Genomic DNA, 25,927 nt, shown 5'->3' on the forward strand with positions numbered 1-25,927 from the left:
TGATAACATGAAGGTTAGGAAGGTTCAGACCATCTCTAAGACAGGGCCAAAGAGGAACCATACCCATTGGTCCTTTGTGGAAAAGGTTTCTCGTTTTTAATTCATTCATTCTGTAAATAAATAATAAATCTATTCAAAGAGCCCACTAAGTGTAGCAGTTACTTTGTTAGGCACTAAGATACACCTGTGAATAAAGCAGACATGGAGTTTCCAATCTAGGTTGAAAGCAGGCAAACCAAAGATTGAAACGAGTGTAATAGTTGTAATAGGGAAGGGGTGCAGTAGTATAGGTATTCTGAAATCAGGAAAGTAAACTGTAGCAAGTTTTACATGCATATTGGAAGAACCATCTAGTTTTAGCAAAACATAACCTATCCAGTTAAATTAATATTAAACAGGATGCTGTTGGTTGTATAGATTTGTTTCTATTAGTGTTTAATTTTTTGTTTTGTAGTTGTATAAATGTTATCAGTAATAAGGAGTTTATACCTGGTCTGTACATATTTAAGGGCATTATTATAGGAATTATTTAAGTTGGTACTCAGGAATTCACAAGATTTTCCTTTATATCAGTAGTTCTCAAACTTTTTGGTCATGGGACTACTTTGCACACTTTAAAGTTACTGAGGATGTCAGAGACCTTTTGTTTAATGTGGGTTATTGATATTTTCCCATATTAAAAATTAAAACTCACCAGTTTTAAAGATTATTAACTCATTAAAAACAACTTCATTGCATTTAATATAAATTATATAGTTTTCTTAGAAAAGTAACTGTATTCCAAAACAAAAATTTTTAGGAGAGTACTTAAAAAAAAAAAATCTCTGTAATGTCTGACTTACTAGAAAACAGGTAGTTTCAGATATCTGCTTCTGCATTCAATATCATACATGATGTTGCTTCTGGAAAATTTCACTGTACCCTTGTGAGAGAATGACAGAGAATAAGCAAATGATATTTTAACATTATTTTGAATATAATTTTGACCCGAGGCACCTTCTGAGAGTGTCTTAGGGATGCCCAGGAGCCCGTAGACCACACTTTGATATAAAATGGAAAGAAACACTCATAACGATTAAGAACACTTCCTAAAAAATTAGTGTTTAGGTTCAGATCTTATTCTGGCACTTAGGCTATTGAATGTAGACAAATTATTTAATATTTCTTAAGTTTTGTAATCATTTTTCTTCACCTGTAAGATGGATATAATGATACCCATCCTTTAAGGTTATGAGGATTAAGTGAAATATTGCATGTTTAGTGCCTGGACCTTGTCCGGCTATCGATAAATAGCAGTTGCTGCTGCTGTTGGTGTGTTATCATACTAAAGCTTGTAGAAACTTCCAGATGGCAGTGTATTTAGGTTCTTTAAAGTATGTGAGTAAGCTAAACAGTTAATTTTCAGCATTCCCAGTATTTTCGTATTTGAAACTTTGCAGTCATACAAGACAGCTTTGCTTCTCCTGATTTACCTTTGCTGACATGTTTGACAGAAGATCAAGAGTTTGGTCCTGACTCCTTATTTCACCAAAGTGAACTTGATTTTGCACCTCTGAGGTAAGGTGATTTGTTTTTTAATTTGCGTGTAACCTTTCTACTCTTTCTTTCCTTGTTCTGAGTTGTTACTAATAAATATTAATGACTTCAGCCTAAGTTGAGACTTTGGGGGAGAGGGTTAGATATTCTCAGCAAATACTCTGAAGGTAAAAGACCCTAAGTTAAGACCTGATGCGTATCAATTTGGCCTAGTAACGTGTGAAAATGAGCCAGGTTACTGTAGTTTATTTCAAAATATTTCTAATGTATTCTAGCATTGTAGGTGTATTTTAATTTAGAGGGCAAACTGGATTTTTCTTTTTATAAATCTCCCCTTTTGTTTCCCATCAGGCCAACCCCATTTTGTAAAAAGCATTTATTTCGTGGTCACTAACTTGTTTGATACACTCATTTTGATCAGCTGATATTGAATCAGTCTAGTTGTCTTTCTTTATCTTAGAGGAGGTGCGAATATGAAGTAATAAGATTATTCTAACAGACACACGTCCAAATTAACAATTATTCCAAATTAATGCCCTTTAGAATAGTCATAATGGAAGACAAGTCTGGAATTCTCCAAAACATTTGAAATTATCCAAGAATATGTTTTCTTCTTTTAGAACTAAAAAAAAATATTAAAAAACTCTTAAATTAAAAACTACAGATGTTTACCTAGTAAAAACCTCCCCCCTCCTGCTTTATATTACTTTGTAGTACTTTAAAATTTCTTTTATGAGAAGTGTTTTGTATATAATAGTCAATCAATGATGAGGTCACTGTTGTATTTTTGGGAGTAGATCTCTTCTTAAGTGGTTTTCAAGACCATAATAAATGAAAAAAAGAGCTTAATAAGTCACTAGTAAAAGAATTAATGCAGATTAAGCAAATTTTAAATTATGGTAGGTGGTAAACATTTTAAATAGTAAAGTTTGAATTTTTTATTTAAAGAGTCTTTTTTCTTTTTTGTCACTATGAAAATATTTATATTTTTTGGCAATATTGTTTTAGGAGAAGGCTGAGAAAATATCAGGGTCATAGGATGGTAGTTCACCTTAGTTTTTAGAAAATTTGCCTTACTTCATCATTAGCCACCTTAAAGCAATTTGAAATTAGAACTTTGTTTTTCAACACACTTTTCAAATAACCTCAATATCAGTGACATACAAGTTTTGTATTTTTTCATGTTAGTATTTAAAAAAATAAATGTTCTTAACGTGTATTTTTAACTGTGAATTTTCAGGGGAATTCCTGGGAAGTCTGAAGACATTGAATGGTTTTCTCGACCATCGGAAGTTAGTGAAGCTTTATTCCAGGCAACCTCAGAAGTAGCTTCAGACTTTGGTAACAGCCGCTTTAGTGTGTCTCAGCATCCACTTATAGGTAGTACAGCTATTGAATCTCAGGACTCTTTTTTACCTCGCGAACAAGGAACCAAAGAAGAGACTATTTCATCTGATACAGCTGATAAATTGAAAACGCCCAAAGACTCTGATAGTTATGATGCTCTTTGTTCATATATGTCGTGGAAGACACAAGAAGTTACACAGGAACCAGAAACCAATTTAGCTGGTAAAGATCAAGTTTCTTTTTCAACTTCATCTGATACAAGTGATGAATATGTAACTCCTAAAGAACGTGGCAGTTTTGATGCTGCTTGTTCATATGTGCAATATTGGAAACAGGAAGTTATACAGCAGTCAGAAAAATATTTAACCAGTAAGGACCTTGATTCTTGTTCAGATTCATCTGATACAATTGATAAAAATAAAATTCCTGAGGGAAGTGACAATTTCAGTGCCCCTTTTTCATATATGTCATGGAGCAAACAAGGAGTTTCATACCATCCAGAAACATGTCTAATCAGTGAGGAACATGTTTCTTTTGCACATGAAGCTGCTCCTCATTTTAATAATAAAATGTCATATTCTTTCTTGCATTGCTTGTTGGAAAAAAGAGGAAAAAGGGTTCCCTTGATGTCTGATAGTTATTTTCAGAGTATTTATTTAAGGGCTCCAGCTGAGAATGAGGTGAAACAAACGATGGATTCTTTGGAGGGTTATGAAAGAAATGAAGAAGGTCTGGGGAAAGACTTATCTCAGTGTTTTGAACTAAAGGAGAATAGCAATACTTTGACATTTTCAGAGGTGCATCCCAGATCTTCAGATATACAGTATATTGAGAATGTTGTAGTTCCTGATAATTTTGTAGAAGTTTCAGAAACACGTATACTCTCCAGGGGACATGATACCTCTAAGGTAGAGGCTTCTGATTGTCCTCTTCAGACTATTACATCCAACTTGGATGAGACATCAGAACAACTATATTTTCAAGGGGAAAGAAACCAAAAGGCAAGTTCTGCTTTTGGTGGGAAAAATGTTAATGCTACTGAAAATGTAGCCTTTGAGGCAGTGATTGCTTCTATTGAGCCTTCCAAGAAAGAGAGGACAGTAAATGAAATCCAAGCTGACATCAATAAATCTTTAACAAACAACAGCCAAGAAAGTGAACCCCAAAATTCAGAGTTTTCTCTATTCAGTTATAATGACAAAAACTCTTTCTTTGATAAACTTGGTCATCCACTATGTCAGTCTACTCCTGGGGTGTTTGAACCAGCAGCTTCAAAACCATTGTTGCATAAACAAGATGATTACGTTAGCTCCTTGTACTGGTGCCCTAATTTAAAATCAGTCCCCAGTCCTCCTCAGGAAATGTTTATTAAGCCACCTCCTTTTATTTCAGAGCTTAATTCATGTGCTGCTTTAAGTCAAAAATCTCACAGACAGGTTGTTGGTCCTTGCAAAACACCGGCAGCTTTAATTCAATGTGATACAGACAATGAACCATTTCTTCCAGTTGGGAAGACAGAGTCTGTTCCTGCTCTTGACCTTGCAGAGAAGGTAGGATCTTCAAACATTTATCCACTGAAAGCGTCAACTTCAGATTCATTGTTTGTACAAGATTTAAAGCAGCAGACCTTTGAAGAAGTTGCAGATTCCTCAAGCTGTATTTCGGGTAAGAATGTAAATTCTAGGTATGTCATTGATGGTCCATTTGCAACTATAGGAACTAGCTTTTTAGCAAACTTGGTGGCATATGATGCAAAGTCACAAGGTGCTTTACCAATGACCAAAGATGCATCATTAATTGCAGTAGGCCAGGAGACATTGCTGAAAGCAGATAGAGGCCTAGGTGAAATTCCTTGGCCTATGGGAGCCAAGTCTGTTTTAATGATACATACAATTATGCAAAATGACTCCTATTTTGTAGAGGGCCTGCAGGGGAAGGCTGAATCTGACACCTGTACCCTGGGTGATGATACTGAATGCTGTGGCCTAGATGAAAATGCTGTTATATGCAGTGAAGGAGTTGCTGAACTACAAAGAGAGGTGAGACACAATACGATGATAGTTGGGAGAAACATGGTCTTTTCCATTATTGTTTCAGGAAATGGTATTGCTATTTGTTTTTATTTTACTTTTTACTATTTCCCAGATATGTGACCAAAGTGATTTGACTGGTGAGTGCATTGAGCTAGCAGGCTTAGAAAATTTGCTTGATGATCTAGAGATTTGTGACAGCTCCCTGCACTGGCAGTCTGCTTTACAACTACCATCCAAGGAAGACAGCTGTTTTGAAGAGCCTGTAAGTTTTTCCATTTGACATTTCTTATGGGGTAGGAAAGAAATACTGTAGTTGAAAATGGGGATAAAAGTGCCCATTTCTATCTTCTAATACCGGTTTGTGACTTGTAATCTGGTCTTTATCTGATATGCAGAAATAAGATGCATCAATTTGTTAGTGGTTGGCATAAAAGAAATATGTTTGTTTTCTAGACAGTAAGACTTACTGAGTTTTGTGGTTTCCTCGAAAAGGCCATCTTTTGGAGTTCCCAGGCCTTTCATCTGGAGGCATCCTAACTCTTTTAAGTTGTGCCAGGAAGAACCGTTGGGACAGTGTTAAGATTAGACTCATTCATGGAAACAGTGATTTGTGCTTTCCCCGCTCTGACCCTCAACGCACAAGCCTTGGAATAGGCCCTGGAAGTATTCACATATATTCAAGTATTTCTTTTTAGAAGCTTGTGAAAGATTTGAGTTCAGAGGTATCTTGAAAATCGTAAGAACCTGTGTGTCCCCAAGAAGGATACTGAGGTGCTTAATGTCCAAACTGGTCAGTATCCCCAAAGGAAACTACCCCCTTTCCCAAATGAGCAACATACTCATATATTATTACATTCCCTTCCTCTCCGTTTAACTCATCATCATCATTGTGTGTGTGTGTGTGTGTGTGTGTGCGCGCGCTAGAAAATTATAACTTTGGGGTGTTATAAAAATTCTGTGTCAACCTTTCTTTTACATGAGGCTTTATTTTCCTGGATCCCGTGGCTTTAATGTTCCTCTGGTCCCAGTGCCCACCCTCTTCTGTCTGATACTAGAAGCGCCAATCTGGATCCCACTTCCTTATAATATATTTTTATATGCTGTTAGTCTTTAAATACAGTTAGATAATATATGTGGCATACTTAATGTTACTTTCCTTTTCCTGTTCTCCCATGTATAAGGTTAGTATGTTAATTGGAAAGATACTAATTTGGGTTGCAGTCATACTCGTATTTAGACCCTTAGGTTCACACAATTGATAGGAGGAATGAATGAAGATATTGTGATGAACTTTTCTTTTTATTTATAATTTGTTGAATTTGAAAAGAATTTTAATGTAGAGAACTGTTAGGTTAGTTTTATTTTCTTCAGCATTTTAAAGTAGGCATTGTTTCATTCTAGTTTTCAATCTAATGACCGTGGGGATAGAAATGAAAGCTAACACTGTGCTCAAATATCATGCTAACTTTTAGTATATACGTCGATTTGTTTAGTCCTTTCGTCAGTCCTATCAGGTAGGATTGTGGGGATTATTATCATCCCCATTTTACAATTGACACTTAGAGGGTCAAGGAATTTGCTTAGGATCATTTAGCAAGTAGGGGAACTAGAATTTGAAACTAACTTTATCTGTGTACTTAACCAGCTTGCATAAACCGCCTCCCTATTTAGCTATTCTTCAGTGAAACCAAGCCAAGATTTTGCATTATTTGGCAAGAGTGAAGGCTTTGAAGTCAGTTTCAATAAGAATGAGAGGCAAAATTTGATCAATTTTAAACTTAGAATTTCTATTATTTTTCATAGTACTACTTTTGTAACTTGTATCAACTTTTTCAGTAGTTAAAATATATTTAAAGAAATAAAGATATATATTCAGTTAATAGTGATGTGTTGAGATTAACTCTGACCACGTTACAGATTTTCTTGGCCCTTAACTATAGCCTTAAGTATATTTTTTCAGTCTAGGGAGGATGCTGTTCCCTGTGTGTCCTTTACTTTTAGCTCTATTCAGTCAGTGGTCTGGGAGTTACATAATGCCAGTTTTAGGGGTGCAAGGAGTCAGAGATGGCAGTAACCTTCCCATGTGGCTCAGCTTCCTCTCAGGAGGTTTGTTTTCTTCTCTATTCTCATCTGTGTCTCTGAAGAATCATTCATGCTTGTTTGCCTGACTTGGACACCTACTTGTCATTCTCTAAATCATTATTTGGGTATCCACTTATGTATAATGGATGTAGCCTGGGGCTTTAAAAAGAACACGACTGTTTGGAGTCAAAACCCTGTTCAGTTACTTTGTTAGCCTTGTGCCTTGGGCAGATGGCTCCTCATCCACATAAAGAGATAGAATAGTAATATTCAACCTCATATATTGTTATATTACATGCGGTAAGGTATATAGCACTTACACAGTGCCTGGCTGTTAGTTCTCCACTTCACTGAAACTAGACTACTGGATTCTCACCAGTTTCCTACTCTATTGTTATTTTGTTCTTTCTTTCTCCTTGTTCCTGGTAGCAGCAACTTAACATTCTTTTAGCCTCTGCTAAAATACTGTTTTAGAATCCATTATTTTGGCCACGTAACTCTAAATATTACTTAAGGCTTACTCCTTAGATTACTTTTCTCTTTGTTTTGTTGCCCCCACCTCCTCCAAAAGACCTAGATTGCTTTCAAGATTTAAATGCTTTCCTCTGTGTGGATGGTTATCACCTCTGTTTTTAGACCATAATAGACCCATATGTTATCTTGCACAAAATTTTCTTGTGAACATTCCATTCTCATCACCTCAAAATCAACTTGTCTATATCAAACATCTTTTTCCTAAAATCATACTGAGTTGTAGATTTTTCTCAGTTCTTATAGAGGTGTTAGCATTTCTTGGTTTCAAAAATGTTGCCTTTGATTCTTCATTATTGATTAAAAACTGGGAGATAAATCAATGTTGATATTTTTTCTTCCTGATTCCTCCCATTTTCAATTAGTAATGAAGATCTGATCTCTTAAATAAATACTTCTCATCTTTTTCATTCTACATTTTCTTTTATAATACCTACTCTAATATCTGTGTATGTATTTTGAAACTTTGATATAATGAAGTTTTATTGAAGTCAAGATTGGAATAGAATTGCTTCCTATTAAACACGCATGCTTGGACTTCCGGAAAAATGGCGGAGTGAGGTGAGCCTCTGTAAAGCTCCCTTGGAATTTACAAAGAATAAAACAACAAAAACTCCACAAAGGACTCCCTGCACAGCAGACAGGCAACACGAAGAGGCCCACTACCGACTGAAATCACCTAAAGGTGGGAGATTCGCGCGAGTGGAGGGAGGAGGAAAGGGAGAATTGCTCGGAGACGGAGCCCCGTGGGCGCAGGACGCAGACCTAGCTCAGTGCGCCGAGCTCGCTGCTTCCCAGAACTACCGCAGCTGCGGGAGATCGGACTTCTAGGGCTCCGCCAGGGCTCCACAGGGCTGAGGGGACAGCATATAACACGGCTGAACCCAACGCTCACGGCAGAGACCTCGGAGAAAAGACTGAGGGAAAAAGGCTGAAAACGGTGGTTTAAGCCCGCACTGCCGAGCAGAGAACGGAGCCTTAGGCACTGAGACTAGCCGCCCCCTCCCTCCCCTCCCAGAGCTCGCCCCGCCCCCACCTGCCCGGTGCTAGAAGCGAAACAGTAGCAGTGTCAGATCAAAACAACAGAAAATTTGCTGTTTTGAGAATTGTGGACCGCAAACACAAATTCACAGCCCAACTAGTTCCAGCAAAGGGGAGAGAGCTGTGGAAGCAGGACCGGCTGTGGTGGTGGTCGCCGCCATTGCTCTGGGCCACCTCTCACAACTCACCCCGCCCCTGACCCCACCTATCTGGGCGGATCCCTGCAGGAGTAAACAGAACTGCTGAAATATACGGGCTCTGAATCAGGAGCTGGAAGAGCTTTGGAACATCAAAAGCTCTCCGCATACCCACCGGGACACTGCGCCCTGTGACCTAGATGAACTATTAACAGAGGAGAAGCCCGTCTCCCAGGGAATCCCCCCATTGTGTGAGAAGTTGGAATAGTGCAGAGAAAACATAGCACTACTGTGTGGGAGAAGAAAAATAAGTTGCAGTTGGAGAAATAATAAAACATTCTACCAACAAGTACTGGCAAACAAAAGAAAGACCGCTTTCTATCAACCTGTTGCAGAAGTCACTCCTGTAGATGTCTAGGAAGAGAAATAGTAAACCAGTAATCGCCATGAATAACCAAGGCAACAAGATAGCTCAGAAAGAAAGTGAAAAATCTCCAGAGAAGGCACTTAAAGATACAGAAATATGTGACTTAAATGACAGAGAATTCAAGATTGCAGTTCTGAAAAACTCAACGAGATACAAGAAAACACAGATAGGCAGTTAAAGGAACTCAGAAACTCAATCAAAGAACAGCATGAGCATTTTACGAAAGAGATTGAAATCTTAAAAAGAACCAAATAGAATTTCTGGAGATTAAGAACTCAATAGAAGAAATTAAGAATGAAATAACCAGCTTAGGTAGTAGAGTTGACCAGATGGAGGAAAGAATCAGTGACATCGAAGATAGAAACCTGGAAATGACACAAATAGAAGAAGAAAGAGACTTGAGACTTAAAAGAAATGAAAGAACTTACAAGAACTTTCTGACTCCATCAGAAAGAGCAATATAAGAATAATGGGCATACCAGAAGGAGAAGAAAGAGAGAACGGAACAGAGAATATATTCAAACAAATTGTCGATGAGAACTTCCCAAATTTGTGGACAGAACTGGACCCTCGAATCCAAGAAGCAAATAGAACACCTAGTTACCTCAATCCCAACAGACCTTCTCCAAGGCACATTGTATTGAAGCTGTCTAAAATCAACGACAAAGAAAGAATCCTCAAGGCAGCCAGGGAAAAGAAGACGGTAACTTACAAAGGAAAGCCCATTAGATTATCATCAGATTTTTCAGCAGAAACTCTACAAGCCAGGAGGGAGTGGAACCAAATATTCAAACTATTGAAAGAGAGAAACCATGAGCCAAGAATAATATATCCAGCAAAGATATCCTTTAGATATGAAGGAGGAATAAAGACCTTTCCAGACATACAGAAGCTGAGGGAATTTTCTAATACACGACCTGCACTACAAGAAATACTAAAGGAGGCTATTCGACCACCATCAACAGGGACAATTTGTGGCAACCACAACTCAAAAAGGAGGAGAGTAAAGGCCTGAACCGGAATATGGGAATGGAGAAAGTAAGCGTGCTGAAGAAAATGGAATACTCTAAATATCAAACTTTCTTTTACATAAACTTAAGGGTAACCACTCAAAATAAATCCAGAATTGAAATATATACTGAAATAAAAGAAGAAACAGAGGGAAACATCATAGAATACCACCACACAGAAATAATAGACAACAACAAAAAGGCAAAGAAACAATGGAGACACAGCCTTACCAGAAAACTAAAGATAGAATGACAGGAAATCCTCACATATCAATAATCACCCTAAATGTAAATGGACTGAACTCACCAATAAAAAGGCACAGAGTAGCAGATTGGATCAAAAACTAAACCCAACCATATGCTGTCTCCAAGAGACACATCTCAGCTACAAGGACAAGCATAGACTCAAAGTGAAAGGGTGGAAATTGACACTCCAAGCAAATGGTACCCAGAGAAAATCAGGTGTAGCCATAATGATATCAGATGAAACAGACTTCAAGGTGAAAAAGATAACAAGAGACAAAGATGGACATTTCATAATGGTGAAGGGACTGTACAACAAGAAGACATAACAGTCATCAATATTTATGCCCCCAATCAGGGAGCACCAAAATACACCAAGCAACTACTAACAGAACTAAAGGGAGAAATTGACCAAAACACAATTATACTAGGGGACTTAAATACATCATTGACAGCTATGGATAGATCATCCAAACAGAAAATAAATAACGAAATAGTAGCCCTAAATGACACATTAGATGAAATGGACATAATTGACATTTATAGAGCACTTCATCCTAAAACATCAGACTATACATTCTTTTCTAGTGTACATGGAACATTCTCAAGGATAGACCATATATTGGGACATAAAATCAGTCTCAACAAATTTAAGAAGATTGAAATCATACCATGCATATTCTCTGATCACAAGGCTTTGAAATTGGATATCAACTGTAAAAAGAAAGCGGAAAAACACAAATACATGGAGATTAAACAACATACTTTTAAAGAAGGACTGGGTCAAAGAAGAAATTAGAGGAGAGATCAAAAGATACATAGAAACAAATGACAATGAAAATACATCCTACCAAAATTTTTGGGATGCAGCGAAAGCAGTTTTAAGAGGGAAATTTATCTCATTACAGGCCTATCTCAAGAAACAAGAAAACTCCCAAATAAATAACCTCATGTTACACCTTAAAGAACTAGAAAAAGAAGAACAAGTAAAACCCAAGGTCAGCAGAAGAAAGGAAATAACAAAAATTAGAGCAGAACTAAATGAAATAGAGAACAAAAAGACAATAGAAAAATTAATATGACAAAGAGCTGGTTCTTTGAAAAGATTAACAAAATTGACAAACCCTTGGCTAGACTTACTAAGATAAAAGAGAGAAGACACTGATTAACAAAATCAGAAACGTAAAAGGGAAGTTATCACGGACACCACAGAAATACAAAGGATCATCCAAGAATACTATGAAGGACTATATGCCACCAAATTCAACAACCTAGAAGAAATGGACAAGTTCTTAGAAACATATAGCCTTCCAAGGCTGAACCATGAAGAACTGGAAAATCTAAACAGACCGATCACCAGTAACGAAATTGAATCAGTCATCCAAAACCTTCCCAAAAGTAAAAGTCCGGGACCAGATGGCTTCACTAGTGAATTCTACCAAACCTTCAAAGAGGATCTAATACCAATCCTGCACACACTCTTCCAAAAAATTGAAGAAGAGACAGTACTCCCTAACACATTTTATGAGGCCAACATTACCCTGATACCAAAACCTGGTAAGGACAGCACAAAAAAAGAGAACTACAGACCAATATCTCTAATGAATACCGATGCAAAAATCCTAAATAAAATTCTAGCAAATCGAATACAACAATGCATTAAAAAGATTATTCATCACGACCAAGTGGGGTTCATCCCCGGGGCACAAGGATGGTTCAACATACGAATCCATCAATGTGATACATCACATAAACAAAATAAAGGACAAAAATCATATGATTATATCAATTGATGCAGAAAAGCATTTGACAAGATACAACATCCATTTATGATTAAAACACTTAATAAAATGGGTATAGAAGGAAAATACCTTAACATAATAAAGGCCATATATGACAAGCCCTCTGCTAATCTCATAATTAATGGAGAAAACTGAAGCCCTTTGCTCTACGTTCAGGAACACGACAGGGATGTCCCCTATCACCTCTGCTTTTCAACATAGTGTTGGAAGTCCTTGCCAGAGCAATCAGGCAAGAGAAAGAAATAAAAGGCATCCAAATTGGGAATGAAGAAGTTAAATTATCACTCTTTGCAGATGACATGATGCTATATATAGAAAACCCTAAAGACTCCACCAAAAAGCTATTAGAAACAATCAATGAATACAGTAAAGTTGCCGGCTACAAAATCAACGCACAAAAGTCCATTGCCTTCCTATATACTAACAATGAAATCTCAGAAAAAGAAATAAAAACAATTCCTTTTGCAATTGCAGCAAAAAGAATAAAATACCTAGGAATAAACTTAACCAAGGATGTGAAAGACCTATATGCTGAAAACTATAAGACATTTTTGAAAGAAATTGAAGAAGACACAAAGAAATGGAAAGACATTCCGTGCTCATGGATTGGAAGAATCAACATAGTTAAAATGGCCATATTACCCAAAGCAATATACAGATTCAATGCAATCCCCATCAAAATCCCAATGGCATATTTTAAAGAAATAGAACAAAAATCATCAGATTTGTTTGGAACCACAAAAGACCCCGAATAGCCAAAGCAATCTTAAGGAAAAAGAACAATAATGGAGGTATCACACTTCCTGACTTTGGCTTGTACTACAGGGCTACAATAATCAAAACAGCATGGTATTGGCAGAAAAACAGACACATAGACCAATGGAATAGAATTGAGAACCCAGAAATAAAACCACATAAATATGGACAGATAATTTTTGACAAAGAAGCTAAAACATACAATGGAGCAAAGACAGCCTCTTCAATAAATGGTGCTGGGAGAATTGGATAGCCACGTGCAAAAGAATGAAACTGGACTGCTATTTGTCACCATGTACCAAAGTTAATTCAAAATGGATCAAAGACTTAAGCATAAGACCTGACACAATAAACTGCATAGAAGAAAACATAGGTACTAAACTTATGGACCTTGGGTTCAAAGAGCATTTTATGAACTTGACTCCAAAGGCAATGGAAGTAAAAGCTAAAATAAACGAATGGGACTATATGAAACTTAAAAGCTTCTGCACAGCAAAAGAAACCATTGACAAAATAAAGAGGCCACCAACTGAATGGGAGAAGATTTTTGCAAACAGTGCCTCCGATAAGGGGCTAGTATCCAGAATATACAAGGAACTCATGCAACTCAACAACAAAAAAACAAACAACCCAATTGAAAAATGGGCAGAGGACTTGAAGAGACATTTCTCCAAAGAGGACATACAAATGGCAAATAGACATATGAAAAATTGCTCAACATCACTAATCATCAGAGAAATGCAAATCAAAACCACAATGAGATATCACCTCACCCCAGTCAGAATGGCTATCATCAACAAGACAAATAGTAACAAATGTTGGAGAGGCTGTGGAGAAAAAGGAACCCTCATACACTGTTGGTGGGAATGCAGACTGGTGCAGCCGTTATGGAAGGCAGTGTGGAGGTTTCTCAAAGAATTACGAATAGAATTGCCATATGACCCAGCAATCCCTCTCCTGGGTATCTACCCAAAAAATCTGAAAACATTTAGAGATAAAGACACGTGTGCCCCAATGTTCATTGCAGCTTTGTTTACGGTGGCCAAGACATGGAAACAACCAAAATGTCCTTCGATAGATGAATGGATAAAGAAGTTGTGGTATATATACACAATGGAATACTATTCGGCAGTAAGAAAAGATGATATAGGAACATTTGTGACAACATGGATGGATCTTGAGAGAGTAATGCTGAGCGAAACAAGTCAGACAGAAAAGCAGAGAACCATGTGATTTCACTGATATGTGGTATATAAACCAAAAACAACAAAAGAACAAGACAAACAAATGAGAAACAGAAACTCATAGACACAGACAATAGTTTAGTGGTTGCCAGAGGGTAACGGGGGCGGGGTGTGGGGGGTGGGAGATGAGGGTAAGGGGGATCGAATATATGGTGATGGAAGGAGAACTGACTCTGGGTGATGAACACACAATGGGATTTATAGATGATGTAATACAGAATTGTACACCTGAAATCTATGTAATTTTACTAACAATTGTCACCCCAATAAATTTAATAAAAAAAAAATAGCTTCAGATAAATTGTGCCTCATGCTAGGAAGCTTACCTGTTGTATATATGTAAAATAGTATTAATTATATGCAGCGTGATTTTTAAAACGCACAGTCATAGTAACCAAGATACTACCAAAAGCACTTCTTTATGTATGAAAAACAGAGGGTCCATATAATATGTATGAAAAAGTAGTAAAAGTAGTTGGTTTTGTTAAAAAAAAATAATAATAATAAAAAATAAAAAAATAAACACGCATGCTTGCCCATACATAAGTATAGATCATATGTGTAATATGTATGTTAATGAGCTGCACTTCTAAAAAATCTTCAGGAGTGGAAAAATTGGAAACTACGTTAAAGTTTGTGCTATGTTTAGAGCAGGGTTTGTCTGCATTACTGTCATTTTGGGTTGAATAAATTCTTTGCTGTGTGGCTGTTCTGTGGCTGTTCATCATTTTAGGATGTTTAGCAACATCTCTGGCCTCTACTCACTAGATGCCAGTAGCATCCATACCTAAAGTTATGAAATGAAAAATGTCTCCAGGCCTTGCCAAACGTTTGTTTGTAGGGAATAGGTGGGTGCAAAATCTCCTCCAGTTAAGAACCACTAGTCTAGAGAAACCTATACGGGCAGTAGAAGTAGAATATGTTTCTACACCCTGCCAGCTTCCTAAGAATATTCATTACTACACAATAAAAAACCTTGATAAAAGAGGATAGAAAAATTCATGCTTATATACATGTTTAGATTCCCTCCTGAGAGGGCATCACTGCAATAATTTTTCTAGGAAAATAAAGAAACCTAAAAGTGGTATATTGTTTTCATATTAGAGCATACTGTGAATTTGGTGAACAGTTGTATACGTTTATATACTAACATCACCAATTATGGTTTCTAATTTCTTTTCTAGCAAGGACATGTTGGGATCTGATGAAACTTTAGGAACTTTTTCAGCATTTAACCTTTACTTCACTGTCAGTTTATGCTTCCCAGTACTTTAGTTTCAAGAAATTTGAGGACTTTTGTTTTTTTGGTAATTGATCACAGATACCGTTTTTGATGCTTTTTTTCCCTTCTAAACATTTGTGGATTTCTTGAAAATATTCTTGTTCTCTCTTCCCTCCTTTTCTTTTACCTTTCCACACACACCTCTCCTTTAAAAAAAAAAAATCCTTGTACCATAGTTCAAATCCTGCAATGATCACATTATTATAAGGAGCAAACTCTGAGTTATAGAACATTTGTAGCCCTCCTATCTGTAATATTCTACACAGGCAGGCTTCCAGACCCTCAGAATGATTTTTAGAGACTTCTCGGAATTGACCAAACAAGATATGACCTGTATATGAATTCAAGAGGACTAAGAATATAATCTTAAGGAACTAGTATAACTAGTATAATTTATAAACCTTTATAAAAGTGAGGTTTGTTTTTAGCAGATGAAGTCTAAAATTAATCTTATTTCCTTCATTTTTTTATCTCTTTTCATAGGTAGGTCATTCTAATATGGACATTAATCAATCTTTTTCATCTGTGTTGCCTCCATTTGTTCCTCATGAGCCAACCGGGGAGTCGGAGTATCACACTTCAGATCTCAGAATGTTGAGGATATCTCCTGAGACTGTGCCAAAGACTCTCAAACATTTATCAGGTACATAGAAAAGGAAATATTAAGTGTCCTTTTAACTAACTGGTTAAAAATTTTGCTATGGCTAACTAATTTTTTATTTTGAACTCCTGTAGTAATGTTAACTTTGGATTAGGTGTATTTATAAATGCCCAGGTCTTTTATTAGATGAGCCATTTGATTTTCCATTGCGTTCTTCATGACACTGTTTAGAACTGAATTATGTGGAGGGGTCTGATAGTAGAGTCAGTTTGTTACTATATTCCTTCCTGTGACTTGAAGTGAAAAATAATTGAGCACAAGAGGACAATAGTAAATGCAAATAAGTTTGTAGAGAGGAAACTGAGAGCTTAGTTTTGAGGTAGAAAGCAAGATTATCTGTCTGCTGCAGGAGGTGGGGACTGGTGGAGGTATTAGGAGGTTGGAGGAGAGTGGCTTGGTGAAGGCTCAGAATTTAGGTTGAAGTGAATAGGGGATGAAGCTGACCAAGGCCAAGCAAAAGGATTGGCAGGTAGTTCTGAGAAGTCAGCTGAGGTTAAAGATGATTTTACAACGTTGTTAGCCTATATAGCATCTCTGATTTTTCTCTACTAAAACTAAGAAATGGAGGAGATAAATTACAGGATTGATCCTTGGTTAAGGGATTTGTTGAGTGGATGGGCGTGGTGGAAGGATAGCAGTGGAAGGGAGTCAGTGAGAGAAAAGTTGATCAGCTGTTGGTTTCAGCCAGCGTAGGGGAAAAATAGAAGTCAGGAGAGTTGTTAGTCTGGGAGAAAATAGAAGGAACAGAGATTTATTTATGAAGTTTAATAGATGAGGTGGGTGTGAGTTAGTGAGAGAGCTAGAAGAATGGGTAATTTTGGTAAGAGTGATTTAGTTCATTTAGATGGGGATCGGTTTGAAGGGTGATAAGATCCATTGCTTGGCCCTGGGATTGGATAGAAGTTGAATATAAAAATCACTGGGATAAAGAAAATTGAGATTTTTTTGAGGCTAGCTTATTGGATTGGTTAACTGTGTTTAAATATTTTCGGATTATGTGGGATTTGGGGTTTACAGAAAGCCTGTGTCTCAGACCTTGAAGTCTTCAAAAAATGAATGGAAGCAGCTGGGAGTCACAAGGAGAACGTAATTGAGGGTGATATTGAAACTGTTTGTGGTCTGAGCCTCCAAAAGGAGATTTTATTTGTATGGTTTTGTTTATTTGTTTACTTGAGGAAAATAGAAAACAAGGGTAAGGACATGATTGTGAGCGGTCAATGCCAACTTTCATATCCCCTTGTTTCCAGAGTCATGGTCTATGGAAGAGGGTAATCAATGTTTCCTCTTGATTACCCTCAAGGTAATCAAAAGGAAAATCAAGGTGTGTTTTTTTAAAGCAAAAAGTTGGAGATTATTCTCTGAAAATTTTGAGAAAGGTTGTTTATTAAATAGAATGGTTTCAAAGGTCACAGAGGAAAGAAGGGAGGGAAAAAATGAATAGTGGGAGGAACCAAGGTAAGAAAACAGAGCAGAAACAGAATGTGGGGACAGGAGACTGGTAATAGTTGCTTTTATCTTGACCAGGGATTTCAGTGATGAGTATAGTTGAAATGAGTGGCCTCAAAAATAGTAATTACCAGAGGTAATTTTGATACTAGAACAATCTGAGGGTCCTAATTCGTATCTGGTCTGGTCCTAGAGATGAAATGAGGACTGCCATAGGACTTGAGAAGGGCATTGTGTCTAAAAATGTCTTTTTGTGGCTTTCTTTAACAAATCATAGCATGCCTTGGTAAAGAATTCTCAAGTTGCAGTCTATCCTCCCTAACATCTTTTGAAGTTGTCCTCAAGTTCTTGGGTATTCTGTTTGTTTTTTTTCTCTTGGCATTTCAGGTTGGGAAGTTTCTGTTGACCTCCTTCAGGGCTCACTGATTATTCCTCAACTTGTCCAGCCTATGGATGAACCCATCAAAGGCATCCTTCATTTCTGTTAACAGTATTTTTGATATCTAACATTTTGTTTTGATTCTGTCTTAAAGTTTTCATCTCTTTGCTTACGTTACTCATCTGTTCTTGCATGTTGTCCACTTTTTCCATTAGAGCTCTCAGCATATTAATCATAGTTACTTAAAATTCCTGGTCTGATAATCCCAAAATCTCTGCCATGTCTGAGTCAGGTACTATTTCTTGCTTTCTCTCTTCAGATTGTTTTTTGCCTTTTGACATGCCTTGTTCTTTGTTGAAGATTGGACATAATGTATTAGGTAAAAAGACTGAAGTAAATGGGCCTTTGTTGTGAAGTTTTCAGTTTATCTGGCTAGGAGTTAGGCTATATTACTATTAGCTGTAACTGTGGTGTCAAGACTCTAAAATTTCCTGTGGTGTCCTTGTTTTTTCTCCCAGGTTGTCTTTTGGCTTCCCTTGAGACTCCTTAAATAGGATCTGAGGCTTGTTTGCATTCTTTCATCTGTAAGCTATTTATACAGGAGCTCTGTTGATGTAGTGGTAATATGTGGAAGGGAGAGGCTGCATTATAATAACCCTATGATTAGGTCTCAGTCTTTTAGTGAGCCTGTTTCCTGGGGCTATTACTTTGCAAGTGCTTCTCAGCATTTTTCCCCTCCTTAGGTGAAACAGGAAGGCCAAAAGGGGCTGGAATTGGGTGTTTCCCTTCTCTTAGGTTGGTTAGTCTCTGATAAAACCAAATCATGCTCTGGTAATTTAGTTTCCCTTGAGGTCAGCCTATTGTTATGGAGACCAGAGGGCTTTAGGCTTCTAAAATGGTTCCTTCCCCCCTTCCCTTGCTATAAATGTGAGGGCATTTTTGTCCCGTCATCATCCTGTGAGCCTCAGGGTTCCAGGAAGTAAAACTCATGAAAGTGTGGGGTCCCCTCTAAGGCTGGTTCCCAGGAGTTTTTATCTCTCAAGAGAGTCCATACTTAGCCTCTAGCAGTTTGCCAATTACAGTTTAATTTTTTCTACCAATTTCTGGTTTCAGAGGGTTCTGCTACCCATAATCTGTGGTTTTCTGTATTTGCCTGTCTGTACAGTTTTCAGGATGTTGGTCTACCGTGTAAACTCAGTTCTCTGATGGGTCTAAGAAGAGTTGTTGATTTTCAGTTTGTTCAGCTCTTGTGATATGGGAGTGACTTCTAAGCTATTTACATGTTGGATAAGAAAAATCTCTTTTTTAAAAAGTGTTCAGATATATAATAAAAGCAACTAAGCTAGAGCTTTGGAAGGAAAATAATATATTTAGAATGAAAATTTAAACCATTAGCTTTTTGTAAAAACAGCGTTTTTGAGATGTAATTCACATACCGTACAATTCACTCACTTAAAGTGCACAATTCACTGAGTTGTGCAAATATCACTACACTCTAATTTTAGAACATTTCGTGTCCCCCGGGAAACCCCGTACCCTTTAGCAGTCACTCCCTACTTACTCTGTACCTCCCTCAGCACTCCCAACCCTAAGCAACACTATCCCACTGTGTCTATAAATTTGCCTGTCCTGGACATTTTTGTATAAATGAAATCATACAACATGTGTTCTTCTGTGACTGGCTTTTTTGACTGAGTGCATTTTTAAGGTTTATCCATGTTGTTATAGCATGTATCAGTACTCATTCCTTTTTATTGCTAAATAATAGTCCATTGTATGGATATGTCACATTTTGTTTGTTCATTTATCAGTTGATGTCCATTTGGGTTGTTTCTACCTTTTGGCTAGTGTGAATATTGCTGCTATGAACATCAATGTGCATGTTTTAATGTATGTGTATATTTTCATTTCTCTTTGCTGTTTATCTAGGAGTGGAATTGCTGGTTCATGGTCCCAATGTCTGACATTTTGAAAAACAACTAAACTGTTTTCCAAAGAGTGTGTACCATATTACATTCCCACCAACAATATGAGGGTTCCAATTTCTTCACATCCTCAACAGCACTTTTTATTTTCTGTCTTTTTGATTATAGCCATTCTGGTGAGTGTAAAGTGGTATCTTGTAGTTTTGATTTACATTTCCCTTATGGATTATGACCTTGAGCATCTTTTCTTATGTATATTGGTCATTTGTTTATCTTTTTTGGAGAAATGTCTATTCAGATCCTCACTCACACTTTAATTGGGTTATTTATCATTTTATTATTGAGTTGTAAGAGTTCCTTATATATTCTGGATACAAGTCCCTTATTAGGTGTATTATTGGCAAAATTTTTCTCCCATTTTATGGGTTGTCTGTTCACTTAGTTGTATCGATTACAACACAAAAGTTTTAAATTTTGATGAAATCTGCTTTATCTGTTTCTCTTCTTTTTAAATACTTAATATTTTAAATAGGGGTAAAATACACATAAAATTTACCATCTTAACCATTTTTAAATATACATTCAGTGTGAAATACATTTACATTGTTGTGCAAATGTCACAGACATCCATCTTTCATCTTCTAAAACTGAAACTCTACCTACTAAACAGTAACTCCCACTCTCCCTAGCCCCAGTCAACTACCATTCTACTTTTCATCTTTATGAATTTGGTTACTCTGGGAACCTCATATAGGTGGAATCATACAGTATTTGTCTTTTGTGACTGGCTTATTTCACTTAGAATAATGTCAAGGTTTATCCATGTTGTAGCAGGTGTCGGGATGCATTGAATCTATAGATTAGTTTTGGGAGTATTGCCATCTTAATATTAAATATTTTGATCTATAAACATGGGATGTCTTTCTGTTTTTTTTGCCATTTTGTTCAACAATATTTTGTAGTTTTCAGTGTACAAGTCTTGCACTTTGTTAAATTAATTCCAAGTATTTTAATCTTTTGGTGTTACTGTAAAATGAATTGTATTTTTTTAATATTACTTGGGAATATTCATTGACAGTGTATAGAAATATAGTTGACTTTTATATGTTAATTTTGTAGCCTGCAACCTGAACTACTTGTTTATTATTTCTAATAATTTTGTGTGGCTTTCTTAATAATTTTTCTACATAAGACCAAGTCATCTGCAAATACAGTCTTACTTCTTCCTTTCCAATATGGATGCCTTTTATATATTTCATTTTCCCAATTGTTCTGATAGAACCTCCAGTACAGTGTTGCATAGAAGTGGCAAGAGCTGACATCTTTGTCTTGTCCTGGTCTTTGTGGGATGGTATCAAGTCTTTTGACTCTAAATATGATATTAGCTGTAGAATTTTTACAGATGCTCCTTATCAGATTAAGGAAGATATCTTTTATTTTTTGTTGATCTTTTCAAAGACACAAACTTTAGTTTCTCTACTTTTTCTAATTTTTTTCTCTACTATTTATACCTCTGTGTCATTTATATCCATTTTAGTCTTTAGTACTTTTTTTTGCTTTCAGTTGCTTCAGTTTTAGTTTGTGCTTTTTACTGTTTCTTAAGGTGAAAGGTTAGGTTATTGATTTGAGATCTTTCTTTTTAATACAGGTGTTTGCATCGATAAATTTCTAAGCACTGTTTTAGCTTCATGCTGTGAGTTTTGGTGGTATTTTTGTTTTAATTCATCTAAAATATTGCCACATTTCCATTGTAATTTTTCTTGTTTGACCACTTGGTTATCTGGGATTGTGTTGTTTAATTTCCACATATTCATGAATTCCCTTTTGTTATTGAGATCTCATTTGATTGTGTTTTTTTGGGAGAACATAAACTTTGTATGTATGATTTCAGTTTCTAAATTTTATTGAGGCTTGTTTTATGTCCTAGCATATAGTTTATCCTGTAGAATGTACAGTTTGTGCTTGAGAAGAATGTGCATTCTGCTGTTGTTAGGTGGTGAGTTCTATACATATCTGTTAGTTCTAGTGAATTTACAGTGTTCCGGTCTTCTGCATCCACGTTGATCTCTGCCTACTTGTTTTCTCCATTTTTGAAAGTAGGTATTGAAATCTCCCACTATTACTGTTTAATTGTCTCCTCCCTTCTTTTCAGATTTGTTCCATATATTTTGAGATATTACATTAAGTGCATTTATGTTTATATATTATAATTTATAATATGTTACATTCCTGATGAATTGACGTTTTGTGGATATAAATTGTCCTTTAACTCTAGTAATATTTTTGTTTTAAACTTTTGTCTTATATCAGTATAGCTACTCACTCTAGCTCTTATGGTTGCTTATGGCATATCTTTTTCATCCCTTTACTTTCAATCTATTTGTATTTTGAATCTAAAGTGCATCTTTTTTTTTTTTTTTAATTGGGGAATATTGGGTAACAGTGTGTTTTTCCAGGACCCATAAGCTCAAGTCAAGTTTTTAATATAGTTGTGAAGGGCGCAACTCACTGGCCCATGTGGGAATCGAACCGGTGACCTGGGTGTTATGAGCACTGCTCCCTAACCAATTTAGCCAACTGGCTGCCCTAAAGTGGACCTCTTATAAACAGCTTATAGCTGGATTTTTTTTTTTTAGATGCAGACTGATAAAAAATAAAAAACAAGAAAAAAAAACAAAAAGAAAAATGCAGACTGATAATCTTTGCGTTTTGACGTGATTGTTTAATCCATTCACATTTAGTGTCATTGTGGATGAGACTGGGTTTACATTTTCTGGTTTACCTTTTAGTTTCCATGTGTCTCATGTCTTTTGTGTTCTTCTGTTCTACTTTACTTTTTTATTGCATTAAGTGAATATTTTCTAGTGTGACATTTTAGGTTCTTTAATGACTTTCTAGTTATTTTTAAAGTTATATTCTTTGTAGTTGCTCTAGGGCTTACAAGATTTATTGTATTGTAATATACTCCTGATTTATACTAACTTTATTTTAGTATGATGCAGAGACATTACTCTGGTATAGCTCTATTCCCTCTTCCTTTTTTATGCTATTGTTTTTATATATACTACACCCGTATGTGTTACAAACCCAAGAATACATTGTTATAATTATTTATATAATTTTACGTATTTTAAAGGAGCTGAGAGAATTAGGTAGAGCAAATATTTATATAAAAATGTTTTAAAATAATTTATTAGTTTTCAATTACATTTTACATACAATATTATGTTAGTTTCAGGCATACACCATAGTGATTAGACATTTAATATGACTTACGAAGTGATCACCTTGATAAATTTGGACTCATCTGACACTATACAAAGTTGTTACAATATATTTCCTATGATATACTTTACATCCCCATGACTGTTTTGTAGCTACCAATTTGTACTTCTTAATCCCTTCTCCTTTTTCACCTACCCCACTAACTCCCCTCCAATTTTGAAACCATTGAAATGGTCTCTGTATCTGTTTCTGTTTTGTTTGTTTGTTTTTGTTCTTTAAATTCCACACATAAGTGAAATCATATGGCATTTGTCTTTCTCTGCCCGACTTACCGTGTTTCCCCGAAAATGAGACCAGGTATTATATTAATTTTTGCTCCAAAAGACGCATTAGGGTTTATGTTCAGGGGATGTCATACTGAAATATCATGCTAGGGCTTATTTTCTGGTTAGGTCTTATTTTCAGAGAAACACGGTACTCCTCGCAGCATAATACCCTCTAGGTCAATCTATGTTGTTGCAGATGGCAGGATTTCATTCTTTTTTTATGGTTGAGTAATTGTATATACCCAGTCATCTTTATCCATCTGTCTGTCTATTGGTGAACGCTTAGGTTGCTTCCATATCTTGGCTATTGTAAATAATGCTGCAATGAGCAAAGGGGTTTATATGTCTTTTTAAATTAATGTTTTGGGTTTCTTCACATAAATATCCATAAGTGGAATTGCTGAGTCTGTCTTTATCCCTTGTTACATCCTTTGTTTTAAAGTCTATTTTGTCTGATATATGTGTTCTACCCTAGCTTTTTTTTTTTTTTTTTCATTTCCATTTGCATGAAATATCTTTTTCCATTCCTTTATTTTCAGTCTGTGTGTCTTTCGATCTGAAGTGGCAGCATACGTAAGGGGTTTCGTTTTCTTACCCATGCAACCACCTTGTCTTTTGATTGGAGCACTTAATCCACTTACGTTTAAAGCAATTGTTGATAGTTATGTAGTTACTGCCATTTTATTATTCATAGTTTTGATCTTTTATTCTTTTTAAAGAAGTCCCTTTAAAATTTTTTGTAATACTGGTTAGATGGTGATGAACTCCTTTAGCTTTTTCATGTCTGAGAAGCTCTTTATCTGTTCTTCAATTCTAAATGACAGCCTTATGCTGGTTCAAGTAATCTTGGTTGTAGGGCCTTGCTTTTCATCATTTTGTATATTTTGTGCTGATCCCTTCTGGCCTGCAAAGTTTCTGTTGAGAAATTAGCTGTACGGGAGCTTTCTTTTAGGTAACTAAGTGCTTTTCTCTTGCTGCTTTTAAGATTCTTCTTTGTCTTTAACCTCTGGCATTTTAATTATGATATGTTGGTGTGGGCCTCTTTGGGTTCATTTTGTTTGGTATTCTCTGTGCTCCCTGGGCTTGTGTGTCTTTTTCCTTCCCCAGGATAGGGAAGTTTTCTGTCATTATTTCTTCAAACCGGGTTTCAATTCCCTGCGCTCTCTCTTCTGGCACACTTATGCAAGTGTTTGTACGCTTGATGTTGTCCCAGAGGCCCCTTAAGCTATCCTCTTTTTAAAAATTATTTTTGCTATTCTGGTTGCGTGTTTTCTGCTACCTTATCTTCTAAATAGATGATTTAGTACTCTGCTTCATCTAATCTACTGTTGATTCCCTCTAATGTATTCTTTTCTTTTTTTAACTTTTATTTATTTTAAGTGTGTTTTTTCCAGGACCGATCAGCTCCAAGTCAAGTAGTTATTTTTCAATCTAGTTGTGGAGGGCACAGCTCCCTGGCCCATGTGGGAATTGAACCAGCAACTTTGGTGCTATGAGCACCAACTGAGCTAACTGGCTGTCCTATATTCTTAATTTCAGTTATTGTATTCTTGTGGGGACAGAATCCCAGAGAGCAGTTTCCAGGCTCTCAGCCTCACGTGGAAAGGTGCTGGCTTGGGTAGTAGATGGCCGTCAACTGTGGCTAGTTGGCTGTCAGCTGTAACCAGTTAGCCACTGATACAACTGCCACGGCTGTGTTGGTTGGTCAGTTGGTTGGTTGGCAGGCAGAAAAGTGGACAGCAGGTTGCAGGTCGTGTGGCTCCAGCCTCCAGTGAGACTATAGTGGTATGACTCCCCTACCTATGGCTCCATGGGTGTTCCTTTTTGGCCTAGCCACATCCTGCGTTCTTATGTGGGGAGTGGGAGCTGAGACCCCGCAGGCTGCCTCCCATGACAAATGGCGCAGCAAGCAGGATCTCCTGCATGACAATTCTTCATTTCTGACTGGTTCTTTTTTGTTTTCTATCTCTTTGTAAATGTTCTCACTGGGTTCATCTACTCTTCCCCTAAGTTCATTGAGCCTCCTTATAACTAGCATTTTGAACTCATGTCTTGTAGATTGCTTGTCTCCATTTTGTTTAGTTCTTTTTCTGGAGCATTGTTCTGACCATTCATTTGGGACATGTTATTTTTGTCTCCCCATATTGGCTGCCTCCCTGTTTGTTTCTTTGTGTCAGGTAGATCTGCTATGTCTCTCAGTCATTTTGAAGTCAGTTTCCCCTGCACTATTTCCAGCTTCTGAATTTCCTCACCTGAAAGCATAGCCTTTGGCATGTGTACAGCCTTGCTGACCTGCACTCTTCTCCCACCCCACCCCCCACCTCGAGTATGGGTTTAGCTTAGTTCTCTTTTACTTTCTCTCTTTTTTTTCTCCTTGTTAAGCTTTTGCTTGTATTCCACTATTGGTATCAGCTGTTAGCCTCAACTAATGCTAGCTACCATAATACATTTGAGTAGTTCAGAGTACAGGAGAGATTGGAAGTAGAATGACAAA

At 36.6% G+C, this 25,927-nt stretch overlaps 1 protein-coding gene across 4 annotated transcripts in view; it reads left to right on the forward strand.

Moving 5' to 3' along the window:
• ALMS1 (ALMS1 centrosome and basal body associated protein) overlaps window positions 1-25,927 on the forward strand; it is a 143,069-nt gene that overhangs the window by 18,757 nt on the left and 98,385 nt on the right. For 3 of the 4 annotated variants that reach the window (XM_074332174.1, XM_074332176.1, XM_019712865.2), the window contains exons 3-8: window positions 1,440-1,557; window positions 2,777-3,105; window positions 4,390-4,548; window positions 4,804-4,922; window positions 5,029-5,178; window positions 15,955-16,114. In XM_074332174.1, the coding sequence (XP_074188275.1) occupies window positions 1,440-1,557; window positions 2,777-3,105; window positions 4,390-4,548; window positions 4,804-4,922; window positions 5,029-5,178; window positions 15,955-16,114 (1,035 nt within the window). The remainder of the gene's footprint in view (window positions 1-1,439; window positions 1,558-2,776; window positions 3,106-4,389; window positions 4,549-4,803; window positions 4,923-5,028; window positions 5,179-15,954; window positions 16,115-25,927) is intronic. The other variant, XM_074332177.1, reaches the window with a different exon arrangement.

The sequence above is a fragment of the Rhinolophus sinicus genome, linkage group LG05 (genome assembly GCF_036562045.2).
Source record: "Rhinolophus sinicus isolate RSC01 linkage group LG05, ASM3656204v1, whole genome shotgun sequence".
NCBI lineage: Eukaryota > Metazoa > Chordata > Mammalia > Chiroptera > Rhinolophidae > Rhinolophus > Rhinolophus sinicus.